This window comes from Oncorhynchus keta, chromosome 19 (assembly GCF_023373465.1).
Source record: "Oncorhynchus keta strain PuntledgeMale-10-30-2019 chromosome 19, Oket_V2, whole genome shotgun sequence".
Lineage (NCBI taxonomy): Eukaryota > Metazoa > Chordata > Actinopteri > Salmoniformes > Salmonidae > Oncorhynchus > Oncorhynchus keta.
In genome coordinates, this window is record NC_068439.1 from 11,737,302 (window position 1) to 11,749,801 (window position 12,500).

At 47.5% G+C, this 12,500-nt stretch overlaps 1 protein-coding gene across 1 annotated transcript in view; it reads right to left on the minus strand.

Annotated features, from left to right (window-relative positions):
• Positions 1-12,500, minus strand: part of LOC118397938 (CLIP-associating protein 2-like) — a 149,238-nt gene that overhangs the window by 5,154 nt on the left and 131,584 nt on the right. Inside the window, exons 33-40 of the mRNA XM_052469456.1 lie at positions 12,383-12,461; positions 9,947-10,090; positions 9,637-9,780; positions 6,310-6,416; positions 6,083-6,200; positions 2,950-3,127; positions 2,650-2,846; positions 2,376-2,504 (exon numbers count right to left, since the gene is read on the minus strand). Coding sequence (XP_052325416.1) covers positions 2,376-2,504; positions 2,650-2,846; positions 2,950-3,127; positions 6,083-6,200; positions 6,310-6,416; positions 9,637-9,780; positions 9,947-10,090; positions 12,383-12,461 — 1,096 coding nt within the window. The remainder of the gene's footprint in view (positions 1-2,375; positions 2,505-2,649; positions 2,847-2,949; positions 3,128-6,082; positions 6,201-6,309; positions 6,417-9,636; positions 9,781-9,946; positions 10,091-12,382; positions 12,462-12,500) is intronic.

The following is a 12,500-nucleotide window of genomic DNA, read 5'->3' on the forward strand; positions in this document are numbered from 1 at the left end:
TAAGGAGTGTGTGTGTGTGTATATATTTTAAAGAGTGTGTGTGTGTGTATATATTTTAAAGAGTGTGTGTGTGTATATATTCTAAAGAGTGTGTGTGTGTGTATATATTTTAATAAAGGAGTGAGTGTGTGTATATATTTTAAGGAGTGTGTGTATATATTTTAAGGAGTGTGTGTGTGTGTTTTAAGGAGTGTGTGTATATATTTTAAGAAGTGTGTGTGTATATATATATTTTAAGGAGTGTGTGTGTGTGTGTGTGTATATATTTTAAGGAGTGTGTGTGTGTGTATTTTAAGGAGTGTGTGTGTGTATTTTAAGGAGTGTGTGTGTGTGTATTTTAAGGAGTGTGTGTGTGTGTATTTCAAAAAAATAAAGGGAACACTTAAACAACACAATGTAACTCCAAGTCAATCACACTTCTGTGAAATCAAACTGTCCACTTAGGAAGCAACACTGATTGACAATAAATGTCACATGCTGTTGTGCAAATGGAATAGACAACAGGTGGAAATTATAGGCAATTAGCAAGATACCCCCAAATAAAGGAGTGGTTCTACAGGTGGTGACCACAGGCCGCTTCTCAGTTCCTATGCTTCCTGGCTGATGTTTTGGTCACTTTTGAATGCTGGCGGTGCTTTCACTCTAGTGGTAGCATGAGACGGAGTCTAGAACCCACACAAGTGGCTCGGGTAGTGCAGCTCATCCAGGATGGCACATCAATGCGAGCTGTGGCAAGAAGGTTTGCTGTGTCTGTCAGCGTAGTGTCCAGAGCATGGAGGCACTACCAGGAGACAGGCCAGTACATCAGGAGACGTGGAGGAGGCCGTAGGAGGGCAACAACCCAGCAGCAGGATCGCTACCTCCGCCTTTGTGCAAGGAGGAGCACTGCCAGAGCCCTGCAAAATGACCTCTAGCAGGCCACAAATGTGCATGTGTCTGCTCAAACGGTCAGAAACAGACTCCATGAGGGTGGTATGAGGGCTCGACGTGGGGGTTGTGCTTACAGCCCAACACCGTGCAGGACGTTTGGCATTTGCCAGAGAACACCAAGATTGGCAAATTCGCCACTGGCACCCTGTGCTCTTCACAGATGAAAGCAGGTTCACACTGAGCACGTGACAGACGTGACAGCCTGGAGACGCCGTGGAAAACGTTCTGCTGCCTGCAACATCCTCCAGCATGACCGGTTTGGCGGTGGGTCAGTCATGGTGTGGGGTGGCATTTCTTTGGGGGGCCGCACAGCCCTCCATGTGCTCGCCAGAGGTAGCCTGACTGCCATTAGGTACCGAGATGAGATCCTCAGACCCCTTGTGAGACCATGTGCTGGTGCGGTTGGCCCTGGGTTCCTCCTAATGCAAGACAATGCTAGACCTCATGTGGCTGGAGTGTGTCAGCAGTTCCTGCAAGAAGAAGGCATTGATGCTATGGACTGGCCCGCCCGTTCCCCAGACCTGAATCCAATTGAGCACATCTGGGACATCATGTCTCGCTCCATCCACCAACGCCACGTTGCACCACAGACTGTCCAGGAGTTGGTGGATGCTTTAGTCCAGGTCTGGGAGGAGATCCCTCAGGAGACCATCCGCCACCTCATCAGGAGCATGCCCAGGCGTTGTAGGGAGGTCATACAGGCACGTGGAGGCCACACACACTACTGAGCCTCATTTTGACTTGTTTTAAGGACATTACATCAAAGTTGGATCAGCCTGTAGGGTGGTTTTCCACTTTTAATTTTGACTCCAAATCCAGACATCCATGGATTGATAAATTTGATTTCCATTGATCATTTTTGTGTGATTTTGTTGTCAGCACATTCAACTATGTAAAGAAAAAAGTATTTAATAAGAATATTTCATTCATTCAGATCTAGGATGTGTTATTTTAGTGTTCCCTTTATTTTTTTGAGCAGTATATTTTAAGGAGTGTGTGTGTGTGTGTGTATATTTTAAGGAGTGTGTGTGTGTGTATTTTAAGGAGTGTGTGTGTGTATATTTTAAGGAGTGTGTGTGTGTATATTTTAAGGAGTGTGTGTGTGTGTATATTTTAAGGAGTGTGTGTGTGTGTGTATATTTTAAGGAGTGTGTGTGTGTGTGTGTATTTTTAAGGTGTGTGTGTGTGTGTGTGTGTGTGTGTGTGTGTGTATGTCTGTGTTTTACAGTGTGTGTGTGTGTATATTTTAAGGAGTGTGTGTGTGTGTGTATATTTTAAGGTGTGTGTGTGTATGTCTGTGTTTTACAGTGTGTGTGTGTGTGTGTATATGTCTGTGTTTTACAGTGTGTGTGTGTGTGTATGTCTGTGTTTTACAGTGTGTGTATGTCTGTGTTTTACAGTGTGTGTGTATGTCTGTGTTTTACAGTGTGTGTGTGTGTGTATACCTCTTTGTGTGGGTCCCTGTGTGCCTCCAGGGCCTTCATGATGGTGAGTTCAGCGTAGTTCTTGAACCTCCAGGGCTGACGGCTCAGAATCTCCCTCAGAACACGCAGAGCTAACGCCCTGATCACATGCTGCAGGGGAGGAGTGGAGAGGAGTGGAGAGAGAGAGCACAACAAGACAGCTGAGGAAGTTGTCAGATTCTGTGTGTGTATGTGTGTGTGTGTGTGTGTGTGTGTGTGTGTGTGTGTGTGTGTGTGTGTGTGTGTGTGTGTGTACCTCTCTGTCCCCCAGCGTCTCCAGTAGTAACAGGAGAATGGTTTTGAAGTGTTCGTCCCAGCAGACCTGCAGGGTGTTTTCTCGAATCAGCTTCAAGAGATCACAAAGCGCCACCTTTCTCTCTTCCACACGCTCATTGTGATTGGACAGCTCCTTCAGCAGCTCAGTCACCAGCTCTGATTGGTCAATGCTGCTGTCTGGCAGGGGCAACAGCCAATGGGGGTTGAGAAACTGATTGACAATTTATCAATCATATATGACACTAAGACATTTTGTTTGTGTGTATGTATATATGTGTACCATCAGTTTGCTGGTCTGATTCGTCCAATGAAGTATCTTTGACGTTGTATTTAAAGGGGGAGTCTGTAAAGGTGTCTCGGGATCCCCGGGGAGAAGAGGAGAGCAGAGGGGTGTTCAGAAGAGAAGTCTTGTTGTCCAGAGCAGTGCGGACTCCATCCACCTGGTCAGCACCACCACCCTGAGAGGGAGAGAGACAGAGGGAAACAGAGAGAGAACAGAGAGAGAGAACAGAGAGAGAGAACAGAGAGAGAGAACAGAGAGAGAGAGAACAGAGAGAGAGAGAGAGAACAGACAGAGAGAGAGAGAGACAGAGAGAGAGAGAGAGAGAGAGAGAGAGAGAGAGAGAGAAACAGAGAGAGAGAAACAGAGAGAGGGAGACACACGGGGTTAGGGTGTTGTATGAATCTTGAAGATAATTTTAGATTTAGAAATGGGTCATGTGACAGGTAGGTGACACGTCAGGTGAGCTCTGATTGGCAGGTTGATGATGGGTGGGCGGATCAGGTTTCAAACCGAGCTATGGAGATGTCCGCTTGGACACAGCCCCTCTTTGGAACATACCATGTCCTTGTGCAGGACAGGTGTGTTGGCTGGGCTGATGTAGCTTACTGTACACAGCCCTTACAGCTCACACTGTACATATTCACATCACAACCTATTGTTGACCAGTAAAAACACTACATGTGCCAATTTTCCCTGATATTAGCTTATCCCCCAGCAGACAAAAAAACTATTTCCCTCTAGATCCACATTATAAGAATGGTAGTTGCAGTTGGAAGTCGGAAGTTTACAGACACTTAGGTTGGAGTCATTCAATTGAGTTTTTCAACCACTCCAACAATATTCTTGTTAACAAACTAGTCGGTTAGGACATCTACTTTGTGCATGACAAGTCATTTTTCCAACCATTGTTTATAGACAGATTATTTCACTATCACAATTCCAGTGGGGGTAGGAAAATTATGTGGATATATTCAAGCAACATCTCATAGCATCAGTCAGGAAGTTATAGCTTGGTCGCAAAATGGACAATAACCCCAAGCATACTTCCAAAGTTGTGGCAAAATGGCTTAAGGACAACAAAGTTGTATCATCAAAAAGCCCTGACCTCAATCCTTTTTGAATTATTATTTTTTTTAACCTTTATTTTCAGTTTATTTTCAGTTCAGTTAAGAACAAATTCTTATTTACAATGACGGCCTGGGAACAGTGGGTTAACTGCCTGTTCAGGGGCAGAACGACAGCTCGGGGGTTTGAACTTGCAACCTTCCGGTTACTAGTCCAACGCTCTAACCACTAGGCTACCCTGCCGCCCCATCCTGTAGCACATTTGTGGGCAGAACTGAAAAAGCACGAGGAGGCCTACTCAGTAACCTGACTCAGTTATACCAGCTCTGTCAGGAGAAATGGGCCTAAAATTCACCCAACTTATTGTGGGAAGCTTGTGGAAGGCTCTCCGAAACATTTGACCCAAGTTGAACAATTTAAAGGCAATGCTGCCAAATACTAATTCAGTGTATGTAAACTTCTGACCCACTGGGAATGTGATGAATGAAATAAAAGCTGAAATAAATCACTCTACTATTATTCTGACATTTCACATTCTTATAATGAAGTGGTGATCCTAACGGTCCTAAAATAGGGAATTTGTGCTTGGATTACATGTCAGGAATAGTGAAAAAGTGAAATGTAAATGTATTTGGCTAAGGTGTATGTAAACTTCCGACTTCAACTGTATATGTGATGCTTTGACCCCAGACACTGTCACAACAGATGGGGTTGTATGGTTATGGAGTTCAGTCTCTCTCTCTCTCTCGTGTAGGGAGGGTTCACAGTCTCTCTCTCTCGTGTAGGGAGGGTTCACATTCACAGTCTCTCTCTCTCTCTCGTGTAGGGAGGGTTCACATTCTCTCTCTCTCTCTCGTGTAGGGAGGGTTCACATTCACAGTCTCTCTCTCTCTCTCGTGTAGGGAGGGTTCACATTCACAGTCTCTCTCTCTCTCGTGTAGGGAGGGTTCACATTCACAGTCTCTCTCTCTCGTGTAGGGAGGGTTCACATTCACAGTCTCTCTCTCTCGTGTAGGGAGGGTTCACATTCACAGTCTCTCTCTCGTGTAGGGAGGGTTCACATTCACAGTCTCTCTCTCTCTCGTGTAGGGAGGGTTCACATTCACAGTCTCTCTCTCTCTCGTGTAGGGAGGGTTCACATTCACAGTCTCTCTCTCTCTCGTGTAGGGAGGGTTCACATTCACAGTCTCTCTCTCTCTCGTGTAGGGAGGGTTCACATTCACAGTCTCTCTCTCTCTCGTGTAGGGAGGGTTCACATTCACAGTCTCTCTCTCTCTCGTGTAGGGAGGGTTCACATTCACAGTCTCTCTCTCTCGTGTAGGGAGGGTTCACATTCACAGTCTCTCTCTCGTGTAGGGAGGGTTCACAGTCTCTCTCTCTCTCTTTCTCGTGTATGGAGGGTTCACATTCACAGTCTCTCCCTCTCTCTCTCGTGTAGGAGGGTTCACAGTCTCTCTCTCTCTCTTTCTCTCTCTCTCTCTGTAGGGAGGGTTCACATTCACAGTCTCTCTCTCTCTCTCGTGTAGGGAGGGTTCACAGTCTCTCTCTCTCTTTCTCTCGTGTAGGGAGGGTTCACAGTCTCTCTCTCTCTCTCTCTCGTGTAGGGAGGGTTTATATTCACAGTCTCTCTCTCTCGTGTAGGGAGGGTTCACAGTCTCGCTCTCTCTCTTTCGTGTAGGGAGGGTTCACATTCACACTCTCTCTCTCTCTCGTGTAGGGAGGGTTCACATTTACAGTCTCTCTCTCGTGTAGGGAGGGTTCACATTCACAGTCTCTCTCTCTCGTGTAGGGAGGGTTCACATTCACAGTCTCTCTCTCGTGTAGGGAGGGTTCACATTCACAGTCTCTCTCTCGTGTAGGGAGGGTTCACAGTCTCTCTCTCTCTCTCTCTCGTGTATGGAGGGTTCACATTCACACTCTCTCTCTCTCTCTCTCGTGTAGGGAGGGTTCACAGTCTCTCTCTCTCTCTCTCTCTCTCTCGTGTAGGGAGGGTTCACATTCACAGTCTCTCTCTCTCTCTCTCTCTCGTGTAGGGAGGGTTCACAGTCTCTCTCTCTCTCCTCACCGTTTCGTTCATGTCTTCCTGACTGCGGACGGAGAAGTTCTGAATGGCCTCTGTAACACCTCTCAGACTACTATAGATGTCGTCCGAGTTCATGTTCTCTGTGTCGTAGTCAAACGCACTGCACACAACAACACATCAGTCATATTACCATCACAACAGGTCAACATTATGTAAGTGTGTGGAAGGTGTTACCTTGGTGTGTTCTGGGAGGTTTGTGTATAAATTACCCGAGTGTGGATGTGTTCTGTGACGTGTTGGTAGGAGAGGTGAGGGGGCTGGACCAGCTGGCAGGAGAGGGGGGGGTGTGGCGTGTCATGGGGCTTCCCCTTGGGGCCTGGGGTGAAGAGAGCATCAAATTGTCAGAACATGCTAGTGTCTTTTAGTGTTCCGCCAGCCCGGTCTAGGCGTCTAGAAGTACATCAAATCAAACTTTGTCACATGCACCGAAAACAACAGGTGTCAGCTTACCGTGAAATGCGTACTTACAACAAGCCCTTAAACAACAATGTAGTTCAAGAAATAGAGTTAAGAAAATATTTACTGAATAAACTAAAAAGTAAACAAAAAAGTAAAAGAAATACATAGAAAAGTAACAAGAAAATGACATAATAATGAGGCTGTATAAAAGGGGTACAGTCAATGTGTGGAGGTACAGGTTAGTCGAGGTAATTTGTACATGTAGGGGGGGGGGGGTAAAGTGACTATGCATAGATAATAAACAGAGTTAGCAGCAGTGTAAAAACAAAGGGGGGGTCAATGTAAATAGTCCAGTGGCCATCTGATTAACTGTTCAGCAGTCTTATGGCTTGGGGTGGGGGGGTAGAAGCTGTTAAGGAGCCTTCTGGACCTACGGTACTGCTTGCCGTGAGGTAGCAGAGAGAACAGTCTATGACTTGGATGGCTGGAGTCTGACAATTTTATGGGCTTTCCTCTGACAAAGCCTATTATATAGGTCCTGGATGTCAGGAAGCTTGGCCCCAGTGATGTACTGGGCTGAATGCACTATCCTCTGTAGCGCCTTACGATCAGATATCGAGCAGTTGCCATACCAGGTGATGCAACAGGTCAGAATGTTCTCGATGGTGCAGCTGTAGAACTTTTTGAGGATCTGGGGCCCCAGTGTTGAGGGTCAGCGTGGTAAACGTGTTGTTACCTACCCGTACCATCTGGGTGCGGCCCGTCAGGAAGTCCAGGATCCAGTTGCAGAGGGAGGTGTTGAGTCCCAGGGTCCTTAGATTAGTGATGAACTTTGTGGGCACTATGGTGTTGAACGCTGAGCTGTAGTCAATTAACAGCATTCTCACGTAGGTTTTCCTTTTGTCCAGGTGGGAAAGGGAAGTTTGGAGTGCGATTGCATCATCTATGGATCTGTTGGGGCGGTATACAAATTGGAGTGTGTCTAGGGTGTTGACGTGAGCCATGACCAGCCTTTCAAAGCACTTCATAGCTACCGACCAAAGTGCTACGGGGCGGTAATCATTTAGGCAGGTTACCTTCGCTTTCTTGGGCACAGGATCTATGGTGGTCTGTTGAAAATGTCAGTGAAGGCACCTGCCAGTTGGTCAGAGCATGCTCTGAGTACACATCCTCGTAATCCGTCTGGCCTAGCGGCTTTGTGAATGTTGACCTGTTTAAAAAGTCTTGCTCACATTGGTTACGGAGAGTGTAATCACACAGTCGTTCAGAACAGCTGGTGCTCTCATGCATGCTTCAGCATTGCTTGCCTTGTAGCGAGCATAAAAGGCATTTAGCTCGTCTGATAGGCTCCCGTTACTGGGCAGCTTGCGGCTGGGTTTCCCTTTGTAGTCCGTAATAGTTTTCAAGCCCTGCGACATCCGACAAGCGTCAGAGCCGGTGTAGTACGATTCAATCTTAGTCCTGTATTGACGCTTTGCTTGTTTGATGGTTTGTCTGAGGGCATAGCAGGATTTATTATAAGCATCTGAATTGGTGTCCTGCTCCTTGAAAGCGGCAGCTTGAGCCATTAGCTCGATGTGGATGTTGCCTGTAATCCATGGCTTCTTGATGGGATATATACATATGGTCACTGTGGGGACGACGACGTCGATGCACTTATTAATGAAGCCGATGACTGATGTGGTAAACTCCTCAATGCCATTGGATGAATCCCGGAACATATTCCAGTCTGTGCTGCAAAACAGACCCGTAGCGTCGCATCCGCATCATCTGACCACTTCCGTATTGAGCGAGTCACCACTACTTCCTGCTTTAGTTATTGCTTGTCAGCAGGAATCAGGATAGAATTATGGTCAGATTTGCCAAATGGAGGGTGAGGGAGAGCTGTGTACGGGTCTGTGTGTGGAGTACAGGTGATCTAGAGTTTTTTCCCTCTGGTTGCACATTTAACACGCTGGTAGAAATGAGGTAACCCGTTTTTAAGTTTGCCTGCATTAAAGTTCCCGGCCAGTAGGGGAGCCGCTTCTGGATGAGCATATTCATGTTTGCTTATGACCTGATACATCTGGTTGAGTGCGGTCTTAGTGTCAGCATCGGTTTGTGGTGTTGAATAGACAGCAAGGAATAATATGAGAACTCACTTGGTAGATAGTGTGGTCTATAGCTTATCATGAGGTACTCTACCTCAGGCGAGCAATACCAAAAGATTTCTTCAAGATTAGACATCGCGCACCAGCTGTTATTGACAAATAGACACGCACTCCCGCCCCTCGTCTTACCAGACGTAGCTGATCTGTCCTGCTGATGCACGGAAAACCCTGCCAGCTCTATATTATCCATGTCGTCGTTCAGTCACGTCTCGGTGAAAAATAAGATATCACCGTTATTTAATATCCTGTTGGCAGGATAGTCAATCGTAGATGGTTTACCTACTCGTTGGTGAATTCTCACAAGGCACCCCACTCTCCTCCCCCTGTTCCTCTGTCTGTTCTTCACGCGGATGACGGGGATTTGGGCCTGGTCTCAACAAAGTAGTATATATTTTGCGTCGGACTCATGAAAGAAAAATTCTTCATCCAGTTCGAGCTGAGTAATCACTATTCTGATATCCTGAAGCTCTTTTCGGTCATAAGAGACGGTAGCAGCAACATCATGTACAATGTAAGTTACAAACAGGAAAACACACAAGGTTAGGAGCCCGTAAAATGGCAGGCATCCCCTCAGGCGCCGTTATTCATCCTTCTAGGGCCTTTTCGTTTCCGCCAGCCTGATCAGTTCTTACACACGTCAAGAACCAACTCCTACACACTGGGAGGGATACAGCTAAGGCCAGGTGTAGTTACCTGTTGGGAGGGATACAGCTAAGTACCTGTTGGGAAGGATACAGCTAAGGTCAGGTGTGGTTACCTGTTGGGAGGGATACAGCTAAGTACCTGTTGGGAGGGATACAGCTAAGTACCTGTTGGGAGGGATACAGCTAAGGTCAGGTGCAGTTACCTGTTGAGAGGGATACAGCTAAGGTCAGGTGTGGTTACCTGTTGGGAGGGATACAGCTAAGTACCTGTTGGGAAGGATACAGCTAAGGTCAGGTGTAGTTACCTGTTGGGAGGGATACAGCTAAGATCAGGTGTAGTTACCTGTGCAGTGTTACCGGTGTTCCTCAGGTGGTTCTGTAGCAGTTTGGTGGCCCCATCCTGGAAGGTCTTGGGCAGGGCTGCCAGCAGCATGGTGAACTCTGGAGTGTTCAACTGGAACAAGGAGATCAGTACCGACTGGGCCGCCTGGAACACAGCGGGGGAGAGAGAGGAAGAAAAAACACACTTTCCCTTTTTGTAACACGTGCAACATAACACACACCAACCACGCACACATGCACCAGGAACCAATCGGTTTGCTACAACCAATAATCAACCATTTGTAGCTCCCAGAAATGTGTGTGTACAGTACCTTCCTGACGTCGGAGCTCTTGGGCTCTGTGGTCCAGGTGATGATGCGAGACACAGCCAGGCGCGTCTCACTGGAGTTCACAAAGTCCTGAGGCTCCATCTGCAGGGTCAAGGTCTCAATGTATTTCAGAACAGCCACCTTCACCTGGACACACACACACACAGTATAAAACGTTAAGACAACTTACTCATACAGTCAAGTGTGACATCGTCTGTCTGTGTGGATCATAGATCATCCTAGGAGTTCCTCAACTCTGAACTGGAACTACTTCTAGTTAGAGCTAGTCAGTGATACAAAGTCAACAGTAGTAGATTCAGCCAGACATCAGCAACAATGGAGGTTGCAGTAGGATGCTAACCTCCTTCACAGCTGTAGTCACACAGCCATCATGGAGGGAGGAGCCAATATAGAGAAATTACAACTTGAGGAGAATAGCCGTCGTTCAGCAGTTGTCTTTTTCATTCCTTTCTTTCCATTTCATTAATTCTCTCCATCTGTCCCTCTCTCTCTCCATTCCAAACAACTCATCGACCGCCTGCTCCTCAGTGTGCGCGTCATAAAATTGCTCCCCCCTGAGCACACTGACCTGGGAAGATTGGCTCCAGGCTGAGACCTGCTCGTTCAGAGAGCAGCAAGCGTGGTGCCTTGGGGCTCTCGTGGCAGAGGGGAGAAATTTAACGTCGCGCCGCCCACAACACGTTCCCCTCCTCTCCACAGGCTTAGAGAGAGAGAGGAGAGCACCGCGTCAGAGAGAGGGAGGGGGGAGGGAGATAGAGGACAGACAGACAACAGTCCGGCAGACGGCTGTTGATGGGCCATCTTACCTTCCCAAACGCTTTGTATGAAGCCGGCAATACACCCGTATCCCTGTGGACCAGTTCGTACCCAGAACATTCTCCATTCAGGCAGCAACGGTGTCAATTTCCTCCTCAACTCGATGTAATGGAGAGAAGACTGAGAAAAACTGTGAAAATATGCCTACTTTCTTTACGTTCCACCACCATGCTAGAGTGGCTAATGCCTAGGAATGCTAGTCCCGGATGTTGCATATTGCATTCAGCCAATCAGGTTGCAGCAATCTGCAATCTTACCCCTGGCTGTATGCAGTGCCTAACATCAGGAAGTAACATTAGCCACTCTAGCATGGTGGTGGAACGTAAAGAAAGTAGGCATATTTTCACCGTTTTTCTCAGTCTTCTCTCCATTACATCGAGTTGAGGAGGAAATTGACACCGTTGCTGCCTGAATGGAGAATGTTCTGGGTACGAACTGGTCCACAGGGGATACGGGTGTATTGCCGGCTTCATACAAAGCGTTTGGAAGGTAAGATTGCGATGTTGACCTGGTCAATCTGCCGGCCTGCGGGTTAGAAGGGGAGGTGGAGAGGATAGAGGGAGGAGAAGATAGAGGAAGGGAAGGGGGGAATAGAGTGAGGGAGGAAGGGAAGGTGGGGGAGTAGAGTGAGGGAGGAAGGGAAGGTGGGGTTAGAGTGAGGGAGGAAGGGAAGGTGGGGGGGTAGAGTGAGGGAGGAAGGGAAGGTGGGGGGTAGAGTGAGGGGAGGAAGGGAAGGTGGGGGGTAGAGTGAGGGAGGAAGGGAAGGTGGGGGTTAGAGTGAGGGAGGAGATGGAGGAAGGGAAGGTGGGGGTTAGAGTGAGGGAGGAAGGGAAGGTGGGGGGTAGAGTGAGGGAGGAAGGGGATCAGACTGCAAAGAGCAAAGACAGTGGTTGGCGAATTTAATTGGAGGCGTGTCAGTCGTATCCAATCAGAGTCCAGGGACAGGGTGGGAAGAACCAGCGTTTCAACAACCGTGAGGTCAGAACAGTGTTACCGTGGTCACTGAGACAGTATGAGGTCAGAACAGTGTTACCGTGGTCACTGAGACAGTATGAGGTCAGAACAGTGTTACCGTGGTCACTGAGACAGTATGAGGTCAGAACAGTGTTACCGTGGTCACTGAGACAGTATGAGGTCAGATCAGTGTTACCGTGGTCACTGAGACAGTATGAGGTCAGAACAGTATGAGTCTTGTGGCTGTCCCAGCCTTTCAACCCTCCCTATATCTCTCTCTCCCTGTTTCATCTCACTCTTCATATGTAAAGGACACACACATAAAACACCCCCAACACACACAGACACATAAAACAACCCCCTCCCTTACTACACATAAAAAAACCCCCCAACACACACAGACACATAAAACAACCCCCCTGAACACACACAGACACATAAAACACCCCCCCAACACACACACAGACACATCACATAAAACAACCCCCCTTACAACACATAAAACAACCCCCCACACACATAAAACACCCCCCTACACACACACACATAAAACACCCCCCCACACACACACAAACAACCCCCCTTACAACACATAAAACACCCCCAATACATAAAACAACCCCCCACTACACACACACAGCTGTGTACCTTGAGGTTTGGTGTCTGAGTCTGGTCCACAGTGAACCTCATGAGGATAGTGAACTGGAGGTCGTTGGGGAAAGACTCTCTGTAGGGGAGACACACACCGTATAGATACACACACGTT